Here is a 25,416-nt window from a genome sequence, read left to right as displayed (position 1 = left end):
GAATAAATTTCAAAATATGCAAAAAAATAATTTGTAAGGAGCCAAGCTATTGAAGAATAAAATACTGCTATAAAACGCCTACAGTCAAATACCTGTGGGTCACCAATTTCAAGCCATAGTCAAGACAATAAAATGTAATTATAATAGTTCAATAGTTGATACAATGAAACTAAGATATAACAGTTTGTTATCAGAAGATCTAACTTGTTCTAATCAAAACGTTCTTCTGGAACCCTGTTAACAGAATGTAACTGAATTAAATCTCTTGCATATTTCTCATTCCAATCTTTCATCTTTTTATTTAATTAATTCATATTCTGAGTTTGGAGGAGAATCAAGCTGCTGTATGTAATGGCTATTTCCTGCCTTTCTTGAGTCTGTGTTAGTTTGAATTTTTACAGCTCCAGCTCTTCCTAGTCAATTTGCTGGTTCTATTGCACATAATTCCCTTCTGTCTCAAATAAAAGCATTATTTCTCCAAATGCATTTAATTTTTTTTTAATTTCCATTTTGAGTTTTCATCTTCTCAAGTTTTTGATAAGCATTTCCTGAGAGAAACACATTTTTTCTGTCAAATTCTTGAATACAACCTGATATTAAGTATTATTAGTTGCTTACAACAATGTGCCAACCCCTGGGTTATAAGCTCTAAAACTATGCTGTCCAATAAGGTAGCCACCAGCCTCATGGTTATTTAAAATTAAAGGTTAATCAGATAAATCTTGTAAAAACTAAAACTTTAGGTTTACATTCACACTTAGCCAATGGCTGGTGTATTAGCAGAGCTTACAGAAGATTTTATCACAGAAATTTCTGCTGGACAATGCTGTACGAGAAGATACACAACAATATTTGAAACAATGGAAAGACAGACAGTGAGTGAAAGCAATTTATGGAGGAATAAGCTATGTGGTGTAATGTGAAGTCAAAGAAAAGAGATAACGGTGTGAGTGGTTGTACTTGAGAAATACTGTTGTAGTAGAGGGACATGAACAGAACCATAAAGTTCAGCTTTGTATAGATGACAGGGTTGACGGATGCACTCTAGGCAAGGGCAACTGTATTCACAAGAATTTCTGGGCACAATGGACATGGCAGGTATAAGAAATACCCTGAGGACTATAGTTGAAAAAAGTGAGTAGGGACAGGATGGTGAGAGTAGAATCTCATCCTTTGTCACTCTTTCATTAGTGCTTTAATGTTTAGGGACCATCCCGCCTGTGCTACCTATGTGAATGATGGGAAGATAAAATATTGACTTCTTACATACAAGGAGGTCAGAGTATATTAGGAGACAGACAAATAGCTATTGATGTGTCCAAACTGTGAGAGGAGCTGTGAGAGAAATGTAGATAAGACGAGGCTCTGGCTGAACTTCCAGTAGGTAAGTTTAGAAATGCTTTATCCAAGAGGTGACTTCTGAGTTCCCAAGGGACTCTGAAACACCCAAGTTTATGGTTACCTTTAGTTTTACCAAAAAAAAAAAAAAAAAAAAAAAAAAAGAAAGAAAGAAAGAAAGAAAGAGAAAATAAAGTGTAGGAAAGACTTACTTCTTGCTGTTGCTATTTGTTTTAGAAATGTATGTGTCTGATTTCCTTGCAAGAAGATGCTCCTAAACCCACCACTCATTTGTTTATGCAAGCATGCATAAACATATTTGTTTATTTGTTTATGCAAGCATGCATTTAGCCCCAAACTGGAAGTACATGACAAACAGGCTTTTTCTCTAGATTAGAATTTTGCATAAGTTTCTTTTGAAAAAAATCTCTAATTTTGAGTTTTCCAAATCTCAAATCATATTAATGTTTACAAGCACTGGAAAAGGCTACTTATTTTCTCTGTGTTCTATAATTTTAAAAACAAAAGGAATGAACTTTGGTTGAGATGGAAAAATAGTTCACATATAATAGAAAATTATTACCCACAGATTTTTTTTTCTACTGCTTGCTAAAAAATGTTCCCATTGTTGTTGGATAGCAACAAAGAAGAGTGAAGAAACAGTTGATCTTTAATATGACATTGCAAAATCAATCTGTGGCAAAACCTGTATCATATGACTGAAGAGACAACCATTTAACTTAAATGACTAAAGTCTTAACCCTCGAAAACAGTGATCCAGAGTGGGGAGCTATGAAAAATGGTGGAATGAGACAGATATCATTACCCTATGTACATGTATGATTACACGAATGGCATGAATCTACATCATGCACAACCATAGAAATGAAAAGATGTACCCCATTTGTGTATAATGAATCAAAATGTAGTCTGTTAAACTAAAAAAATTTTAAAAATAAATAAATAAATAAAAACAGTGGTCCAAACACTAAAGATACCTGACTTTGGAAGACCCATCACACCTCTGATGTAACTGTGGACCAGTAGTGCCACAAATACAAGTTCTAATCCAAGAACAAGCAGAAGTTGTGTATTTTTCTTTAGCTTTGGGAGGCTCATGTTTTTCTATTTGTTTGTTATTTTGAGAATTTACTTTTATTTTTTGGTTTTGTTTTGTTTTGTTTTGGTCTTTAATGATTTATTTTAATTCCTTCTTACATGAACTATCAATCAGTTCTTTAAAGGTTGTTATATGGCTTTAAATGGACATTATAATGATATTATATAAACATAAAGGGAAAGCAATTTAGATCCTTCATATTTATAATAAGGATGCAATACATTTGCATCTATTTTGTCTATATTCAGGAATGCCTTGATTCAATTACTGAAGCTTACATAATTCCTCATTCATTTTAACCACGAGGTCAATAGACTATATATGTAGAAACTCTAGCAAACAGTCTTATTCCTCTACACAAAATAAAATTTGACTCCTACAAGCAAATAAATGAAAGAAAAGGAGAAAGAAAGAAAGAAAGAAAGAAAGAAAGAAAGAAAGAAAGAAAGAAAGAAAGAAAGAAAGAAAGAAAGAAAGAAAGAAGAGAAAAGAAAAGGAAAGGAAAGGAAGGAGGGAAGGAGGGAAGGATCAGTCTATGGATTGTATTGACCTTCTGCATAAAAAAAGTGAATTAATTTTTTCTAAGACTAACTCAGTTGTTATTACTCCCACAAGAATCCCCCACCCCAGAGAGTGTTCATTATTTAAAGAGGTTGTCTGAGAAAAGCAATAGCAACACAAAATAATGATCATGATACTTTAGAACAAGGGTGAAACTATTTCTGCCTGGCCCTCTCAAGAACAACAAGTAAGAACCTGAAACAGGTACGTCTATTAGACCTGCACAGTGCATATTTTAAGCTCACTAACTGTTAGAACATTTTCCTGATGAACCAAAAACTGCTTTAACTTTGCCCAATTTTCAAATAGCTATATGAATAACATGATATAATATTTTTCAGGGTCTTGAAAATCAGAATGATATATTAGCACATTCACGTTCATCTACCTTAACTTGGACACACACATTAGAGAGAAGTGTTCTTACAGAGTTCAAAGTGGTGTTTTTTGTTTTTTTTTTTTTAGTATTCCATTCATGGTCTCTCTGATTATTAATTTCTACTCTTTAGATGTATTCATGAGATAGCATAAAGCACTCTGGAACCTTCCTTACTCGGAAATTGACATAGCAATCCTGATCTAGCAATTGCAAAGACTTTCCCAAATTGAGTGCTATGTAATTCTGCAAGGTACTCCTAACTCTAAGACAGGAGCAGATAGACTCTCTCTGTATTTCCCTCACTTGTTTTCTCCTCTGTGTAACACAGGCTGGCTGGCATGTCATTATGCACAGAAGAAAATTGACTTTATTCCCAACTTATTCTGATACACAATTTTATTTTGTGTCCCATTATAATAAAATAAAAGAAGAGACAGTTTGAAGACACGATTCATTAGCTTTGGGCCAGTGATTTAGATAAGGTTAAACCTCCTTAGAGTCAAATTCAAGATGAATGATGTTAGGTGAACATAAAGCTCACTTAGCAATGTGGAGATTCAATACATGCTCTTCCTCCATATCTGCTCACCATTTTGTCTGCTAAAAAGAACTTCCATTATAGTAAGTTTTGGTTTTTGTTTTTTTCCAATCAAGCTAGGTAGAACCTTATTTTAGGGAACAAGGCTATAACACTTTTATTTTTCCAAAGGAAAGTGAAAGCCTCAATTTGGAACAAAACAGAATAATTACTAAAAGAAATATAAATGCCAGATTTGTAATTCAAAACTGCTTTTTGAAGCCTCAATAGGGAATGTACCATTTATATTATATTGTAAAATCAAGGGAGCATTATACCAAACTAGTGATCAGATAAATGGAACATATTGCACTAAAGCACACAGTTTTTAAATATGTATAGTAAATTATACTTCTGTTATGTGATAAGTATTTGTGTGTATTACTATTAAATTTACTTTTACTTTTAAACATATGCACATTAAATCCATACTTAAGAACAGTAGCCTCTAAAATATGCTGTATATACTTTTCTTTCCCTACCAGCCTTCCTTGCTTTCAGAGTTCAAGGGCAAATTCTTCAAAGGTTAGACTTTCATCACTGTATAATAAAACCTAAACAATGAAACAGAGATACACTAAATGGTTATAATGTTCACCTTTTCACAATCTTTATTTCTTCTCTAGTTAGCAGCACAAAATGACAGTGTGAAATTTTTAGAGGGGGAAAAATATGTTTTAAAATCAGGCAATCAGACTTTTACACACTCTGCCCGTAATCTTTTAACTTTAGACAGCATGGCTCAGCTACTAGGGCAGGAAGTCTCTGGTGTGTTCTCTGGTTTATAAACAATACAAGCCTTTCTCCTCTGTCTTTCCCTGACTTCCAATGTAAATTTTGTTGTTGTTGTTTAAAATTCTACCCTGTCATCTCTGAAACTTCCTCCACTCACACTTAGTCTTCAATAATAAATGATAAAAGGAAATGGAATAAATTCCTCTTAATGAGGAAATTTTCACCTGGCACAGAGGAGCTGGGGAAATCTATTAGCCAACTGAGGAACGCCCGCAGCATTGCAATTACCAGGGGAGCCAGTGCACTTCACACAGTCCTCTCTTCCACTTGACTGGCTTTTATCTGATCCACCAACTCACAAGCAATACTAAACAAATTTCCCTCCAGATTGCACAAGCTCTAATGTGAAAATGAGCACTCCACTTGGCCTACAATTATGGGGTGGGCTTGCAATTTGATTATTATCCTCTTTTTCAAAAAATCTCCCAAAATGCAGAACCTGAAAATTCACTCGGTCTGATGCTCAGTCATGACACCTGCTTTAATAAAAAAAAAAAAAAAGAGAGAGAGAGACCTGAGTGAGATGTATGTTCTCTGCCTCACACGACCCTCAACTACCTCTCCCTTAAATATTGCGTGGCTTCACTGATTATCTGTGTCATTTCACAGGTTTAAGACCATGCCACAATCACAGTAATGCCATCAGTTGAGCAGTTATTTGTCTTCTCATCCTTTCTTGCAAGGAGATAAAGTATAACCCACTTCCTAATAGAAATGCAAAAGACATTTGTCAAAAAAATGAGTCATGTTAGAAAAGCAAATGATAAAAACCTGCACAACTGGGTAAATACTACTTATTTCTCTTAATTTTCGAGAGCATCGTGGCTTGGTTCTGGGTAGCAATGAGGTCTTTGAAGAAATTAAATACCTTGATTTTTTTATTCCACATTTTTATTGGTGCATTATAATTATCCATAATAGTGAGATTCCTTGTTATGTACTTGTACATGTGCATGATGTAACAATGTAATTTGGTTCAAAACTGTTCCCCAGAGCTGGGGCTGTAACTCAGTGGTAGAGCACTTGCCTAGCACTTGTGAGGGACTGGGTCCGATCCTCAGCATCACATAAAAATAAATAAAGGCCTTGCATCCATCTAGAACTAAAAATATTTTTAAAAATGAAAATACTGTTATCCAGTATTTCCCCTTTTCCTCCCTTCCTTCCTCCCCTGGTTCATTTCCTCTGCTGCACTGGAAAGGTCTTATCTTTTAATCTCATATACAGGATAAATAATACCTACACCAATGTCCAGGTGAAAGCATGGTAACATGAAAATTATGTACGAGGATCTGAGTTCATTTAGCATCATCAAACAATTCTATAGTAGTATAAGAATCAGTTTTCAAGAAATGGCATGCCTAAAACTGTATTTAATCTTAAAAGGTATTAATGACAGTAACAAGACCAAAATGAAAAACAAAACTTGTGAAAAATTAATACTGTAGATATTTTTAAATAATCAATTTTCATTTTCCTGAATTCTATATTCATATTTATTTTTCCTGTGGTGCTAGGGATTGAACCCAGGGCCTTGCACATGCTAGGCAATTGCTCTAACATTGAGCTACATCCCCAATTCCATATTCATTGTTTATAAATCTTAAATAACCCTAGTAGTCCAAAAATATTGTGATATTATTTTTAATCTGCCAAGGCCATTAATATGCTATTAAATATAATATTATAATTATGTTCTATGAACACAAAATACTAATAATGAGGTGACTAACCTAGTGCAAGGAGATTGCAATTTTGGAGCCTTAATAAATCACATTTTATTTATCCATGACTCTTAATTGAAAAATACAAGGACTCTATCTTTTCTCTGTCCATGATTTAATAAAGATGGAAACCGCCTGACCAAAAGTTCAGTCTATTAGTGTATAATAGTGTTCTGTTGCATTCCAAAGGGGAAAAAAAAAAGTATTCTTCTAACCAAATGGGTTTCACCTGATTAGACTAAACTAAAAGGCAAAGTCTAGATATGAAATGTTGTTTGTTACTCTTGATTAACATGTTTATTCACAATTCTAAATCCATCCAATGCACACTTTCCCCAAAATAAAAAGAATGTATTCAGTAAATAAAACCCTGGGATTTCCATGAATATAGATCCAGAATTTAAATCTCACAATAAAAAGGCACACTTTATAAAGCCTCAGCAAAAAACTGAGACTGAGCATTTTTATGTGTTACATAAATTCATTTGAAAGTCCTATATTTTAAAGCTTCTCTATCATCTTTGTTTAAATCAAGTCATGGCTCCACAGAGTACTTTTTCAAACATCACATCAGTTGTTCCAAGCCATGGATGTACAACTTCTGATATGTAACTTTCTTTGACTTCTAGAAACTGGACAAACCCCAAGCTCCAATTCAACTGAGACAAGAACTTGTGAATCAGGTGAAAGGATAAACTCATAAAGTGCTTAGCACAAAAGCCAAGCAGGTAATATGAGCTCAGGACTGCAAATGCCAGAGGAAAAAAGGACCTAGAGGGAGGAAGAGAGGCAGAGGAGGAAAAGAGCAAGAGCTCAGCAGAACAAAACTGGCAAGGCATGTAAGTTCAGCCCAGCACCTCTGCTCTATCTCCTCCCTCTCCTAAGTAGCACTCCTCTACCCACACCTCAGGGCAGTAAGGGCCCCATACTTGTCATTCCTTGCAGATCAGAACTGGCTCTTTTGGAGAGGCTATGCTCTCAAGCATTTTCTCCACCATCAGGAGGCATGCTGCCTTCTCTGCTCCTGGGGATGGAATCCCACACTCCACCTCCAAGGTCACACATGGGGACTCGATGCTGTCCTGTAGGCATCTCAGGTATTAATTAACAGGTGAAAAAACCCTGGGAAACAGTGCTGCTTATCTAGCTTCTGAGTGATAGCTCTGCAGCCTATTTTGCCTAAATTTAATTTCCATTCTATGCTCAGTTGTTTTACTCGCAGCAGCATGAACATGAGGGCAGGGCAGATGTACTTTATTTAAAAGAAAAATATGTAGCCATATACATGAATGTATAGAGAGGATTTATTATAAGTCAAGCAAAAATTTAGGAGGATATTCTATCTGAGGTCTCCATACCCTTGAAAATTCTGTTTACATCTTCTAAAGGTGACCTGCGGGGGCTTCCTCCCTGCCAGGCCTCCTGTGTTTCCCCACAAGAGTTCTGGAAAGGGCACATTCCTCACAATGCTGCTTCTCTAAGTGGGGTCAGCAATTCAGGCAGGAAAACATGCAGCTCACAACTTGACAGCTAAGGAGCAACTGATCTCCAGCTGTCTGATTTAAAAGTCATATCTCTACAAAGAAGCTTTTGAAAAGGGTTAGTGACTAGAAGGGAAAGGCAGAAGCCCTGAGTAAGATTCCCTGCCTTCCTCTGCCTGGTGTGACATAAGTATGACACATGCCTCACTGTGACTCAGTTTCACCATCCATAAAGACAGAGTGGCATTTTTAACCTGAATTATAATAGAAATGCTCTTTAAGGTCATCAGAAAAACACAGACATTTTTACTATAAATACTTTGGTTTTCCCCTTAAGCTTTTTTTGGTTCATCAATTCATATTCATATTCATATTAAAAATATTTATGAACATCTCTCACAAAAACTTTTCAGAAAATGCATAAACTTGAAAACGTGGATAATTTTTTCAGAAAAAGCATATGATATGCTGGCTTGTTCTCAATAGGTAATGGAGATATTATAATGCACCTTTGAGTACTATAATGCTTATGTTTATATAATCTCTATTTGACAATACAATTAGCTGGATCCCCTTTTATTACAAAAAAAAAGTTTATTCAGAATATTACTAGCTAATTAATAGATGTTTAACCACTTAAAGAATTAAAACTTAGAGATGGTAATTTACTATATCTTCCAATACAGAGTTAATTTATACCTTGGACTATATATTTTCCAATCAACCATTCTGTTTGTCCCTTTGAGAAACTAGGAATCATAATGTGTTTTCTTTCATTGCAATTTCTCCTTCTTTGCTATGACTGGGGAACTGTGATTTTTACTCTCTGTAATCTTTCTTTCTTTCTTTAATTGATACACTGTCATACAAATATTGTTGAGCACTTACTTTCTGATAATTGCCAAGAAAATATATGGTAAGTAAAGGAATGGATAACATTTATATCTGTTTCAAAATTAAGACTGTACCTTAGAATCATGAACTCCATTCTGGACTCATAAAAATCAACAAAAGTTCTGATGAAGAAAGACGTAAAAACTAGACCTAAGTAAAAGTATAGTAAGACATTATGCCATTTGGAATTTTCCTTAATGGAATTTACAACCTAATTAAGAGATGATAGTAGCAAATATGTAATAATTATAGAACAATGAAAAAAAATTTTGTGGCTTTGACTATTAGAAACAGTGGCAAATAGGGAGATAGTATGCAGTTTCATACCTATTCTTGAGTGTCTTAACTGTTTTATAGTTAGTCTTATTTTATGACACATAGCACAAAGAAAAAAATAAGAACAAACATAATTTATCACTTTTTAAGTAGAATTCATACAGTTACCTGCTTCCTCTTTCTCTATATTATTTGGTCTTTCGAATCTCCTATCCACTCATACCTCCTTATAGTCAAATTTGAATTTGATAAGACTTATTCAATTCTCTTCCTCTCTTCTCTAAGCCATGCATTACTATTCAAAGTGTCTTCCTATTTTATTTATTTCATAGGAAATTCTCTGTTTGCTTTGCTCTCATGACAAGATAATCTATTGAAGGAAAGAATGCTTCTCTTGGACTCAGAAAGTCCTAAAATCAAATCCTGGCTACAACATGTACTACCTGTGAAACACTGGAGAGTTTACTTAACCATCGTAAGCCATCATTTCTGCCATGAAACATGGGATAGGGACATATAACCTCGTAGAAACTTTTATGTTGAGAATAATATTTGATACATATGCCAAAGTCAGAGCTTTTCTTTTTAACCTCTGTTCAACTTTCATTTCTTTGGGTCTCTGTTTCTCAAATGTCCATTAATGCATCTTGTCTATATGTAGGTATTAGTATAATAGTTTAAACCCATCAAAGGCACATTAATGACCAACAATTATTTGTGAAGAAAGGTTATGTACCCAATACAATGCTTTGCACATAATAAGTACCCAATAAATATTAATGGTTGATTAGATAAATACCATTTGGTCTTGTAGCTCCTAATACAAAGAAATGCCATGAAGTAAATGCATAACTCATAATGCTGAGATTAGAAATAGAGACATGGAGATAATCTGATAATTACTGTCTATTAGTAGATACATACATACACATTCTGAGCATACATTATTTTAAATCAACTTAAGATTTTTGTAACTGTCAAACATAAGAATATATAGAAAATTAAAATATACGTTTTGTGAATAATCTAAATATCACTTTGAAAATCTCTCAAGTAAAATATTAATCTAGTTTGTACCAGAATCATACCCTTTCATACTTTCAACAATTCACAATTACTTGTCAAAACTATTAAAAAATTATCTTAAAAAATGAATGGAGTATCTCAGAATATTAAATATTTGATGTAAAATTTTACAATGTATCTAATTTAATAAATTATTAGTTGAAAAAATTGATGAGATCTTATCAAATCTATTATATCACCCAAATATTCTATCACATAGAACATAAAAACAAATTAAAAATAAAGTGTGTTTTGACATTAATTTTCAGAGGCATAGAATTTCCCATAGTAAGAATCTTCTTTAACAGAGGAAAAAATAAACATGTTTATGCAAAACCAAATTTTTAGTATTCTTCAAGAGCTTTATTATATAAATGGATTGTAGTACAAACACAAACAGAGGGTGGTAATATATAGTAACTGGTAGAACTGTTTTCCTCTAATGTTAAGCACTTTACATGCAGTCCATAATATATTCAGTTATTTGTTTGTCTGCCCAGCAAAATAAGAAGGGAGTTGTTTGGGGTTGTTTTGTCTTGTTTTGTTTTAGCTTTTTACTAAAGTGAAACTGAGACTTAAAAACATAGTGTGAGTTGGTAGTGAAACAAACCAACATAAGACCATTTTCTGCAAATCAAACCAGAGGACTCCACTAAAGGGTCACAGCATCTCTATTTCCATTTCTATATTCAAAAAGATAAATGGTATCATAAGCATGACATACTAAACAGTCATAAAAGTTACCATATGTGATTGCTATAATTATGTGTATATATACACACGTTTTCCTAAATTACTTTCATATTTAATAGTTTAAAGCTGAAGTTGCTAATTTTTCTACCAGAAATTACAAATAACCACCAGAAAGTAAAGGGCTGCCTACTCTCTTTCTTATATCTACGTTCTAACAACTCTTAGGTGACAATTTTCCCCTGGAAACTTCAATCAAATATAAGCACAAAACATTCTTGTCTGATTTTGCCATGCTTCGTGAGCAAGTTAAATAAAAAGTCAATAGAAACTACCATGTGTAGGAGAGGACATTCAAAGGGAGTGTTCCAGCTAAGGTGACACCTGCATTATTACATCTGCTAGAAGTTTGTGGCTGCAGGGAAATGGCCAACTTTACTGAGCTCAATTTAGCACTTGAATGCCCAAGTGGAACTCGCCAGGCTTGCCCTAGATTGTTTTCCTAAGCAATAGGCATGCCTATGATTTTCAGCACTCACCAATGGGCATAGTTTATCACACTGAACATAGTGATGTTCAGATGGAAATCACACTCTTCAAAACCACATTTTACTCTTCTTTACTACATTAACTATGGCAGTAACTGGCAGTGAAGGGGGAAGAGAATCTTAATACTTTCAGAATTAGTTTAACAAAAATAAAACCCATGAAGTCTATAGAATATTGGATAAAAGAAATTTCTGCATAATCCATACATAAACCCATTAATTATGTCAACAATTAATAGAGAAAGCCCAAACTTAGCTTCCAAACTTAGGTGCTATAAACTGCATTTCATTGGTTCTGTGCCCTAGTTTTGAGCATCTAAAATGGGTGAAAACAGATTCTTTTTAAACAGTCATCTACAAAAATACCAACATAAATAGCAGCATTGTGCGTAAAAACCAGAAAGCAAAATGGACCGTTCCAGGAAAATTGCCCAAATTGAATGGAATGCAAAAGAACAATCATCACAAATGGCAAAAAATCTTCCATTTGGTAATTTAACATGCAGAGGCTGGCTGTCTTTAAGCTAATCTCTGGAAGGATCCAAAACTTAATGCAGCTTAGTTTTAGCCAGTAAAAGAGAAAAATTCTACAAGCTAGGCAGGTATAATAACATCCTTGAGCTGAATGTATCAGTCAGAAATAGCTAAACAACCCAAAAACCAAAATAAAATAATTAATTTTAGAAGAACAGGCAAAGGATTTAGCAGATGCTCAAAGCTAGTAATTAGTACTCACAATTTTTTTTCTTGCATATGTGTGTGTGTTTAGTATAATGATTATCTTTCAATCTAAAGTTTCTATTCCAAATTGATACTATAAATAAAAATGTTTGGGGTGTAAAGTTCCAAAGCCCTATTATAGACCACTTCCTTCCTTGCTTATAGCACTAGAAATCAAACTGAGGATCCTTGCACCTGTGCTTGACTATCAATACCAAATATAGTTGAAATATTTATTCTGCATGTTGGGTTTACAGTGACAGGAATATCACCCTTTTATTGACTGCTGTTACTGTACTGAAAGTGCCTGTTATGTGTCATCTTGTTTCCTCCAGATGTTATGTAATTTGCCTTTCCTTACCACTGAACATATATTTTATATCTGTACATATATATGCGGGCACAGTTATATACTTAACATATCAAATATTAGAGTTAAAGTATCAAATGTTCTAGGTTTTGGAGTCCTACTTGGGTTTGATCTCAATTATATCATTTATTAGTATGTGATACAGAGGGAGATGCTGAATTTTTCAGTGCCTCGGCTTACTATCTATCACATTATGGAAACTGCAAACTTAATGCTGTAGAAATATTAAACAAAACAATGGACTTAGCACAGTACCTGATATGTAGTCCAAAAATTCAGTGATTATTATCTTACATTGGGAAGACATTCAGAATTACTGAGTTGAATCAAAACTCAAGTTTCTGTATTAATAGAGTTCTAAATCCATCCTTTTGTTACTATAAAGAATAAGTTATATCAGGAGAACCCAGTTAATGAAGACATTTGGAACATTTCTTTGATTAGTGGTACCTACACTTCTTTTCTCCAAGCTGGGTTTTTTTTCGCAAGACTAAAGTTAAATCTATGTGGTAGTGAAGAAAAGCACTACAGGAAAGGTTTTTATAATTTTTAACAGCTCAAAATTAGCATAGTTTCCTTTAAGTGAGTATTTATGGAAATGTTATACAGGAGGAGCATAAAGTATGGAAGTCAGGGTCGGAAGGATGAGCGAGTATAGGAAAGACACACAGACTAAAGTTTGGACAGTAAAGCAGTGAAAATCAATGGACAGAGCTCATGCACATGTTGCAGTTTCACTAAAAATTCTGATAGACTTAACCCTCCTCAAACTCCTTGCAGAATGATCTGTTAATGTGAAGTTAATACATCTTTGGTAAATATTGATCATCTAAATTCCAATGTATATGCATGAAAAACTGTAATCTTGCATGATGCAATTCACACCAAGTTGAGTAAAGAGAAACTTCCAAACACTAAATAAGTTGACTATAAATGTTATCATCCTGGGTTGACTAATGCCACTATGCTAGCTTATAAATTTGGGGAACTGCCTCGAATGGTCAACTTCCCTAGCATTCCCTTGGGGCAGCAATAAACAATTTAAGAGAAAAAGGAAAAAGTGAACTCAAGTGGGAAAGAAAATATTTTTTCCTGATGCTGTCTGAGTAATGGTTATCACCTAAATCTTAAAAATGGATATTGCTCTGAAGGTCGTGTGAGGGCTGCCATTGCTAAGCTCATGAACTGGTGACTATGAACTGGGTTCTGATCTGGGTTCAGAGGCAGGATACTGAGTTGATTATTCTAAAACCTATCTACCCCAGAAAAGTTTGGGATTTCATGATATATTTATTTCCATCCTTCCAGGAAGGGAATTTTTACTATAATTCCCACTTTTTCACAAGCATAGAAATCAATCATTTCCATAATGCCTAGCTTTAATAATCATTGTTTAATGTCCCCATATCTATCTATGGACATTCACATATATTCTAAATATGAGAATATATTCATTTGGCAGTCAAATTCTAGACTTCGTTTCAGATAATTATATGTAAATACAAGTCACAGATTGACCATCAATGTGAGTGATATTCTCATTCTCTCCTGGAGAATGTTTATCGGATTTTAGAAGAACTTGAACATAACTAACAATTGTAGAGTGAGAATTTTGGTTCATTACCATAAGAGAGTGCTATTGATCTTGGTATCATACAGCTCTTTGTATGATAATAGTCTTTGTATCACTAGCTATCATCGTTTCCTTATAAAAATAAGTCTGGCATTAAAATTAGTGGCAATACTTAATAAATAAAGTTAAGAAATGATACACTGCAAAATAAACAAGTAAATGTAAATTGTGACTGGTAAAATGAGTCTTCAAATGCATAAATTTTTTAAAAATATTTTTTAGTTGTAGATGGACACAATATCTTTATTTATTTATTTTTATGGTACTGAGGATCGAACTCAGTGCTTCACACATGCAAGGCAAGTGCTGTACCCCTGAGCTACAGCCCCAGCCCCCTAATGCATACATTTGAAGTCATAAAATAACTTTTAAAATAACAAGTGGTATTTTGATTTTCAGAAGAAAGGAAAAATCTTAGGCACTCATCATGTGGCAGGACTGCTTTATAATTATACCATTTAAACTTCACAACAAAACTATGAAGTAGATATTAGCAGAAGGATGTGAGGCTGGAGGAGGGAGATAATGTGTCCGTGACTTCACAGCCCGCACAATGATCTATCTGGTTCCACAGCCCCTGCCCCTTGTGGGTACAGGGAAGGAACTTAGTCCACATCTAGCATTCTGCGGCCGTCCTCTAACTTCCTCCTCTTCTCTCAGTGAGATCCCTGTTGCCTATTTCCCCAAGGACCCATGTGAAAAGTTCAAAGGGACATGGGCACATTGACACAAGAGAGGTTGGGGTTGGAGAATTTTAGGGTCCTCTCAAAATACATCAAATAAATAGCTAATTCCTTGGCTCACATCCAAAGCCAGAGTTGCTAACACTGGAGAAGTTGAGATCTTGAAATTCAGTAAACCACAAAGAAAAAGCAGATGTAAAAATAATAGCTGGTTTCCTCAATGCTCTCCAACCTAGAAATACACAAGTCAGCATTATAATGCTAGCCATGAATAAAGGAGCTACAATTACTTTGAGAGTAGTAGAGACCCTGAGAAGAAACTTCTCTGGATATTTTGAGAAATACTTAGAAAAAAAAGCAGAAGACTTCATGGTCCAAGCTCATGGTTGAGGATAATCAAAGTACAGCAAGGAAACTCAGTTCTGCACACTTAAAATTCAGCTTTGTTTTCCTTTCAGTTTCAGACCACTGTGTGCCAAGGTAGGACTGAGACAGCTAGTCTCAGTGGACATCCATTCTTTTCATTTACCTAACACTTCTAAATAGCAGTTATGATCATATTGCTATTGAAGCCATAATTAAAGACAAGAAGTTAGGATAGATGGGTGATGGAGTCAAATTGAGGAATTGGAGACCAGTTGGATCCGGAAGTTGGATACTGCCCCTGGGAGATTGGAATGTCAGTGTCGCCAGAGCCCTTTGATCACCAAGATTACCTGCCTTTACTACCCCTCCCAAAAGGATTCAGATAGGAAATTGCTAACTAATGCCCCTTGCTACCTGCCTGGATCACTCCATTTGGCCCTTCCTCCTGTTCATCTGCTTCTCACCTTTTGGCCATCCCACCAGCATCTCCTGGGCCTACTCACATAGGCAGGAAGGAGATAGATAAGTGGGGAGAGGGCAGGAGAACAAAGGAAACTTTAGTCTATAAAAGATGCAGGGTGCTCTCACTTCTTGGGATAGCAGAATACCATCCTTGGCTCCGTTTTACCTCCCAGGATAAGTCTGTGTTACTACCTTTAAATAAAACCTGCTTTATATGCTTGCCTCGGCATGTTTCTCTAATGTTCAAACTTCAACATTTGAGGAAGCAGAACTCGTCACTGATAACCAGAGATAGCACTATATATGCACCAGTGACTCTCAAAAAAAAAAAAAAAAAAAGAAGTAAACAGTAAATTATCTGTCAAATAATGAGTTCAGATATTAGATTTACTAATGCCATGGATCATCTGTTGACTTTCACTCCAAGTTTTCTTTAGCTTTTGTTACCGACTAGGCATTTTAGCCTCCCTGGATCAAAACAAACTTACACAGAATATAAATAATTTTTAGAATCTTTTACATTATTAAAAGCTCCACATATAAAGTGCTTTCAATGTAGATCATTTTGAAGATACAAGAGAAAGTGCCTTTATTTACAAATACATGTATGTCAGAAAATGGAGACTGAAAATGTCAAATTAGCAGTTAATAAATGCAACAGAACATTGAAGTTAGAAAGATATTATAAGTGATCTATGGTGTGAACTGTTCTAATCCTCCAAGGACCATTTTTACTATCAATATATGCTTATTTCTGCTTAGTTAGAATCTCAACCTGCCTTCTGGCTGTAACAAAAACTATTCAATTAAAACATTAAATTTGTCCAAAAATCAGAATATACATCAAGTGGAAATTAAATCACAATAACATCTGCTCTTTTCCACCCCAAGCCTCTTGCACTGTTACATCTGGCACACTGTAAGTTTCTAGCACCCTCATGTGGTTTAATTGGAGTGGTTTCATAGGCATTCGAAATCAGGTGCCTTAAATTGAACAGTAGAACAGGCTATAATTCAACATGGAAGTTCTGCTGGCAGCATAAACCAGAAAAGGAAATCTTAAGTCAGCAAAATCCTAAGACGAATGTACAGGCTCAATTCCTAACTTATTTGCTATCTACTGCTCATTTTATGTGATCTCTAGAAAGGATGATTTACAGGCAACGATAGCTAGTTTCATCTTTGTCAGATAGGAATCCCCAGTGTTCAAAATCAAGCATATGACATGGAAAATCATTGAATAAAGAAATACCTAATTTGACTTAAAAATAAAAGCCGGTGCTTTTATTTCCCAGTTTGTGTACAACTCAGGAAAGCCAATACAGCAACCCAACTGTTGTTGTAGTTGCTAAATAGATGAGCCACCCAGGCTATCAGAACTTCACTGTCTTCAACAACATTTTAACTAATTAAACTTCCTACATTTTCACAAAATTTGAGAACAATTCAAATGCAATTTTTTTTTTCCTTCTCTAAACGGATCCCTAGGCATGTTCTTTCAATAAGAGATTATTTCAGAGCCCTGTTAGAGGGGAGAAGCTAAAGATGACTATACTGTATGTTCTTAATTTGGAAGTGAATGGTCCTCTTATCAAAGATATGTGTTTAAAATATTTCCAAGATGTCATGTCATAAGCCTGAAATGCCTTAGCAAGCAGTCTTCCCACAAAAAAATTAAAAAGTAGATTTTAAAGTACTAACATTATCAGAATATTCTCAGCATGAAACGAAATTTTTAAATAATTGGTCATGAAGGAGATAAAAATGTAAATGAGGGAGAGGTAAGAAGTCTATTAACAGAAACTTGCATGTGGCTTATTTGTATGCTGGACTAGAAGTTCCATAGTTAAAAACATCAGTAGGATACCAGAGGAAGACATTTTCTCATCAATATATAGCACTGTATATATAAGCTGATATCAAAAAGTAAAAGTAGGCTTCATATCTTGAAAGAAAATTTATAGAAAGCAGGGATATTATTCATTTAATTGCTGATTAATAAAATTTAAATCTGCATAATGTTTGGTAATTAAATAACACATTAAGCACTCACTTTGGCAGCACATATACTAAAATTGCAACAATACAGAGAAGATCAGCATGGCCCCCCGCACAAGGATGACATGCAAATTCATGAAGCATTCAGTGTTAATAAATAAATAAAACACATTCATACATGTATACCAATTTTTATAAACTTAAAAGACCTAATAAAATCATCACTATTGTTGCTGGCAAGAGTGGAGGTGGAAAATGACTAAAAATATTAATGGGAATCTTTCAAAAAATAATATCCAAAAATTTGCCACTTATCTTCTGGCTATGGCTACTGTTTTCCAATGTTGGTACTACTTACCCCACTGAAGCAGGATTTTGGCCAAATGCTTAAGAATAAGGAGACTATTCAGAAACTGCACAGAACCTCTGTGCAGGGAATCAGAGCAAGACTGGCTTACCTATTGAGCCCTTTCAGTGTCTTTTGCATGTTTAAAATGTCACGCATCTTGTACAAAAACCACTTATCAATGGATGTGAGCTTCACAATCTCGTCAAGGGACACGTTGTCTTCCAAGGCCTGCCAAAAGGAAAAGAGACACTTTTTTTGGCAAACATTTATAAACGTCTTATTTGGTTGGAAACAGAGAGCAGCCATTTCTCTCCATGTTGTTTAAAGAGCCTGAGGCTATTCACCTAGATATGAAACATGAAACTGACATCATTGACGTTCCTTCCAATAAACCTAAAATGCCACCAACTACATCTACGAAGAGCAAACAGAGAAGATGCCTGCCTTGAGCTGTCAGAGTGGTATGTGCTTAGGGCAATCCCCCCAACAGGTGTTTGCTCCTGATCCTCTTAATTCGAATGGGTTGTGGATTATGTATGTTCCAAGTTTGGAACAACTCTTTGGAATTAATAGCATCTCTTGAGCTTACCTTAACTACAGGTAAGTCAAATTGGTAAGAAAATTTGGAATCAACATAATGATCATTTAGCTTGTGTTTATGATAGTTACACTTAGGCAAATAGAATATTTTTTATGCCCTCATTCTAGATTCACATAAATATACAAGAGTTAGTGAGAAACCATGATCTAACACTAGATCTGACTTGGCATTATTTGTCTAGAACATTTTCTTGCAGAGGACTTCTAACAGAAAATTATTCTGAATCAGTTACTATGACTTTTGTGCTAAGACAAGCATTTTACAAAATCCTAATTTTTTTCTTCAGAACAATGTAGTAATAACTTAGGTTCGACTGGCAGCTCAACGTTCTCCTCAAGTCCTCTTTAGCAATTTCTCATAAGTAAAATTACAACTGAGTAATTAAGCAGAGTAGAAAATGCACCTGAAAGAAGACATAAACTCTCAAAACCAAAACTTCATATTCAAAAGCTGTCTATTCTTTTTTTGTGTATGTAAATATATATAAATGCATATGTAAACACACATAAATAAACCCAATGAAAAATAATAATCTTATAATATTTCAAAACAACTTATTTTAGAATGATACCCTATATTTTTAAACCTCGCTAGTAAATATATGTAACTAGTAATGTTCCCATTATATTTCAACCAACAAAGTTTAGTTTCCTTAAAGCTTTACTTATTTCTAGCATCAGAAACCGTGATTACAAGTGGTGAGATGTAGCATGACTATTGACCAGAGTAAGATGACATCTAAGGGAAACACTCAAAGTCATGTTCATTTCCTAAGTTCATTTACATCTCTTTTGCTTAACTCTTCCTGAAACTATAGTCAGATTTCCCAGGGCTACAATCTGTCTTTTTTCCAAGTGAATGAATGTATGATCAACACTATCAGGTAGGTAGCACCTTAAGATACTCATATTTTTAACATCATGCGACTGTTACCCAATCCTGCACACTGCAGGAGGTCCTGAAATCCGGTGGTCATTTCACTGTATGGAAGGACACCTTCCAGTCACATCCACAGTTTTCTATAGCAAGTAAGATCCTGTCAATCTTGGGACTTCACACACTGCAGTTTTGCCACATTCTGCCACTGTAATGAAGTCCATATTGACCCCAAACACGTTCGAGGTTGCTTTACTGTTCTACAAGTAAATATATATATATTTATACATATATATATATATATATATCTCCCTGTATTCTCCCCAAATCAAAAGAGGTGATGATCCAGTCACTCTGAAATAAGACTGCTACAAAAATCAGACCTCAGAGCAAGTTGCCCTTTTCTAAGAATCATGAAAGCAAGTGAAGATTTACACACTCCCTTCATTCCTTTTCCCCCTTCAGCTCTCCACAGTCCTTGCGCTCTTTGTCAAAATCACCAAGTTCCTGGTTGCTGTGGAAATGAACAGTAATGATGACCTCTAACAAACAGAAACCAGTTCATTCTCCTGGCACTCTGACAGACAATAATTTATATCTCAGACACTGCACTTCTTGCTTGTACGTGGGGTACTCTGTATAGGAACGTAACACCACACATTTGCCCTGAATTCTCATCCTTTATAAGTCTGTTAGAAAAGAATGAGAGATTTGCTTGAGTTTTACAGCCTGGTTGGGAACTTGGAAATGCTTCCCTTTTTCATCTGCCTCAAAGTGGCAGAAACATGATTACTAGACTTAAGGGAAAAATCCATTTACTGTCCTTTGCCTGAGGAAACAAAAAATTATACTCACACACACATACACACACACACACACACACACACACACACACCCTCGCCCACAAGAATGTCATGGATTTCTTTTTAAATAAAAGACTAAAATAGGAACAATAAATAAAGGTGAAATGGCCTTTTGGAATAACCTCTTGTCATTGCTAAGTGTAGCACCCCCAAAAAATATTAATTTTGAAACTTAACATTGAAAAGTACTCATCAAAAGATAATAGTATCTCTCAGAATTTCAATGGTACTTAAATATTCTGCATGTAGAAACCATAAGAGTGAGGAGAACACATATTAAATGCAATGAAGGAAGCATCCCTTCCTCTTCTTCCCCTCTCCCCCAGGGCCCTCAACATATGGACATAAAAGTTGAAGAGAGTTCAAAATCATAAACAGCACTTTGCTGTTGCTATAAAGGCAAATTATTATAAAGTCAGATTTCTTCTTTAAAGGTAAAATTCATATTTTCATCAGCTCATCCCACATGCGCACACACACACATAAAATGGTCAGCGGAGCTTTGGAGACACATTGTGGTTTGATACTGTTGAAGGATTAATGCCTGAGCTTCTTTAAATGTCAAAAAGCCATTCAGGGATTTCTGACCAGACAGATTCCAGCTGCCCAAGTCACCTTTTATAAAATCAGATGAGTTGAAACTTCAAAACTCTAAGCACAGTAAATACGAAAGGAGATTAATAAGGCATTTAATTTGCATAAAAAGAAACTAGTGGGAGGAAGTGAGAAATGTGGGGCTTTTTTGTTCTAAAACTAACACCAATAAAATAATTACATGGAAAAGCCTATAATCATGGAGATTTTTTATAGTTAATTGTTGTAATTGTTGTTTAAATACAGAAAAAAGCAAATAATTAAGATTATTTACGGTCTTAGGTAGCAAATACTAAATGATACCCTTGTATACATCTTCCTTTCTAAAACAGGGTTTTACACATTTTTAAGGAACAAGTAATGAAGGTGATAGAAAAGGACAAGTCAATATTGTCAAATGTACTTAAGAGCATTGCTACTATATATCCTAAAAGGAAGGGACATTGTATCTCTGCGATAATCCTTTAAAATTGCAATGTGCCTTTAAGTTCAAGCTTAAAGTCAAATTTTAAAAAGGCATGATTTTTCATTACTTACAGAATAGTTGATAAAATCCTTGGAGGACTATAGTCTTCCATAGAAGTCTCTACTGAAGAGAAGTAAAATTTTTCCCCAAATCCCTGAATTCCTGACTATATTCAAATAAAAACAAAACAAAACAAAACCATCAACAGTAGCTCTGGACTCCTAACATATCACCTTGGCAATGGCATAGATGCGAGTGCTAGATGGTTCTGCCAGCTCTCGTCTGAGATCCAGGTTTGATGGCCACTCCTTGTTCATTGGGAGACGGGAAGTGAAGCCATCTACTGAAGGGTGGCACATTCGTAAAGCCTTCTGGAAACTCTCCTCAAAGGTGCGACCAATAGCCATGACCTGCAATGCACATACGAGATCTCATAATGAAAGAAAGATTTTTTTAATTTGTTACAAATCTGGATGCAGAATATTTTTCCCAAGAGGCTTAAGAATAAAAAATAAGTGAGAACACTGCTCAAATTTTAGGATTTTTTTTTTTTTTTTTTTTTTTTTTTTTTAGTTCCTCTTCCCCTTTCTCCATGGTTTTAGTGAAATGAGTCTAACTAACATTAGGTTAGTCTTCTAATTGTCAGAGAATTAAGCTGTATTTGCCTACACCTTCTTTGAACCACAGACCTTAAAATAAGGAATAAGTGGCCAGAGTATACAGATTCTTCCTCAATAAGTTCTTGATGTTATGCCAATGTCCTTTTTGGTAGAAAGCAAATAAATAGAAAATAGATATATGATATATATTAACACAAAAACAGAACTATTTTTAAATGAGTATTAGCATCCACAAGTTAGCTTTCTTTATACCTAAGCATTAATATTAATAGAACCTTGAGAATCATAACAAATACTGATAGACTATGATTTTGAATATAGATGGAGCCTAAATTCTCCATGAAAAATTCAATGTGTCTTCCCACCATCTTTACAACTAATAGTATACTAATCAATTAGAAAAACCATGTGGTGATTTAGTTTGAACAAGTTACAAGTTGCACCTTGCAACCTACCCAGTAATTTTCATTGAATAAACATTGTCTTTGATTCTTTCCATGGAATAATAGATTGCTATGCATTTTGGGATTTCAATTTAAAATAATAACAGTTATAATGCTGCCTTCGGTTAAGTTCCATGAGTGCTCAAATAGACTCCTATTTCCATTAATGTCAGCTTAGGAATCATCACATCAATTGTGTGACAAGATACATACTCAAAATACACTAAAGCAAAACAGATAAACTTTTCACACTTTCCCAAAATTTAATTAGAAATAAGGGAAGATTCATGATAGCAGGGATAAACAAAGTGTTGGTTCAATTCAGATATCCAATTTGCAAGTCATAGTGATATCTTTAAAACTTAGACAATATAGTTATACTCTATATAGCACAGGCATGGAGGAGACTGCTAGAAATCAGTCTCTTTTAGGGGAGCATAAAACCAAGAAAATATTTTTGAGGTATTTAACAAAATTTGAAGTATTATCCAATTAAAATTTAGCCCTAAAGAAACTAGTCCTATAAATAACTCTCCATACATATTTATTATTCATATTCTAATTTGTACAGAATGGTGCATGGAATCCATTCAATAAGAAAAGAAAGCATACCTATATATAAAGGCATGTATAACTTTAACCCATTGCTCAAAATTTGTGCTTTTTCATACTTATGTATTAAAATTCACTTTCATTAAGTGAAAAAATTTCACCACTTTTCAGTAAAATAACTATCATGGCCTTCCTTGACATTATTCTCCCACATTCTCATAGCACCTGCATGTACATACTATATTTTTACTTTTACCACAGATTAATTCATATCATATTTGCTTCTGAATATAAATTCTGAACTTACCAACTGCAGATAACGCATCACAATTATCTACAGTTTATTCACTGTTGTATCCTCCCAGTACCTTGCATGTGGTAAGAATTCAGGGAATATTTGCTAACTTGAATTGAACTAAACGTAAGGTGTTAAATATTCACCGGCAACAAAACTCCCTCAGATAGTAAGTCCCAAATGAAAACATTACAAAATTCACTCAGATTCTTTTGCCTGCAAATTTTACTATGAACATTATGAAGAAGAATATTTCCCATGAAGTGTAAACTAAATAACAGTTGCTTATTTGACTGTGCAGCTTTTCATGGAATTGGAATTCTAATTCTATTGTGCCTTGAAAAGCATGATAGGAAAAATAAGATTTAAAATGAATATGGAGGTGGAAATACCACTACTTGGTGTTTTATAACTACCAAGATATTTTAATTTAAAAGGTCAAGTTGTTTCTTATCATTCATTATTTCAAACTCTTCCATTAATAACTTGAAAATTAAGGAAACCAAAATAGAAATAATTCTGCTTTCCTGTATGAATATGATAGAGCAGTAAAATGCCTTTTCTTTCCATAAATTGGTGATAGATTTAAACTTTATTTCCTGTTATTAGTGGCATGTATTTCTTAATGGTTTGTCTTAATGGTTTGTGACTCTGTGTCACATAACAATGAATTCCTATATGGAAGTATATGTCATAAATAACCTTTCGCTTCACACTCAAACCACCTTAGATACCTAGATACAGACTATATTCCTACATTGCATAACAAATGAAATAGGCATAAAGTAAGAAATACAGAAAGATAGATAAAAATTTAAGCATATGTTATTCAAAAAATTTCCTCCTACACAATATTTTTTTGGGGGGAGGGGCAGGGTACCAGGGATTGATCTCAGGGTCACTTGACCACCGAGCCACATCCCCACCCCACTGAGTCGCTCAGCTACCTCACTTTTGCTGAGGCTGGCTTTGAACTCCTAATTCTCCTGACTCAGCCTCCTGAGTCACTGGGATTACAGGCACCTATGCAGCATTTATGAATATAATTTAATAATGATATTAAGGATGGATGACATTTGGGGGGGGGGTTACTGTAACCCTACCTTAAAAGACATTGCTGAACACTTTACATGTACTAATCCCAAACCTTGTAAGAACCCTACTCATCAGGTATTGTCATCTCCATTTCCTGGCTATGATCCTGAGCCTCAAGGTCTGGCCTGAGAGTCTCTAGCTACTAAGTGACAGTTCCAAGAGTTACATCTGGTGGATTTGGTTCCAAGGTTGGTGCTTTCTCCACTATGCCAAACCTCCTCCGTGCAGAAGAGAGAAGGCCTTAGTTGGGGAAGGCAAGGGACTGAATCTCAGAGGCAAGCATCTGAATTCCTTTCCTTCCTCTTACACAGAAGAGCATTGCATCTTTGAAGATGGAATATTCAAAAGCTAACTTCAATTTCTAGTAGGGTAACATACATTTATAAAGAATGTTCTAAAGATACCAAAAGGTTAGAACTTTTCCATGTAATGAAAGGAAGCTTAATATTCCACTGTGCTCCTCTACATCTAGAATGTTTGATCTGGAAAGGCCCTGGTACAGCATTTGGTCCACCCCTCTGCTTTACAGATATGAAAAGTTGAGGTACAAGGAGATGAAAGCTGTAGCGGTGCCCCGCTAGCCCAGTTGGTAGGGTATGAGATCCTTAATCTCAGGGTCATGAGTTCGAGCCCCACGTTGGGCTACAAAATGTAGTTTGTCTATTGTGCCAGGCTAGCTCAGGTAAGGATGCGGAGTTCAGACTCCCAGACTCTGGGAGTTGGGTGGAAGCAGGCTTGTGGCAAGCAGCCTGCAAACTCGTTTATTGCAGGCTATACATTTTATAGGTTTTTTGCCCGATCACAATGTGCCATGGGGGATCAGACCACCAGGCTCCTACATGGGTTCCCTTGGTAACAGTAGGTCAACTTGGGGCAGTTGTTTACTTTCCTAGGTAGGAGAAGCAGAATGTTCCTCCTTGCAAGTTTACACACTTGAGACATTCACTGCTATCAGCCAAGAACTAGGATTTCTCCCAACATT

General features: G+C 34.9%; 1 protein-coding gene across 1 annotated transcript in view; it reads right to left on the bottom strand.

The window, feature by feature from the left end:
- The window catches only part of CPS1 (carbamoyl-phosphate synthase 1), a 116,902-nt gene that overhangs the window by 41,886 nt on the left and 49,600 nt on the right, over nt 1-25,416 (bottom strand). Inside the window, exons 20-21 of the mRNA XM_079135546.1 lie at nt 21,663-21,839; nt 18,139-18,257 (exon numbers count right to left, since the gene is read on the bottom strand). Coding sequence (XP_078991672.1) covers nt 18,139-18,257; nt 21,663-21,839 — 296 coding nt within the window. The remainder of the gene's footprint in view (nt 1-18,138; nt 18,258-21,662; nt 21,840-25,416) is intronic.

This window comes from Sciurus vulgaris, assembly GCF_902686455.1.
Source record: "Sciurus vulgaris genome assembly, chromosome: 3".
NCBI classification, from domain to species: Eukaryota; Metazoa; Chordata; class Mammalia; order Rodentia; family Sciuridae; genus Sciurus; species Sciurus vulgaris.
This window is presented reverse-complemented; position numbering and strand designations above follow the sequence as displayed.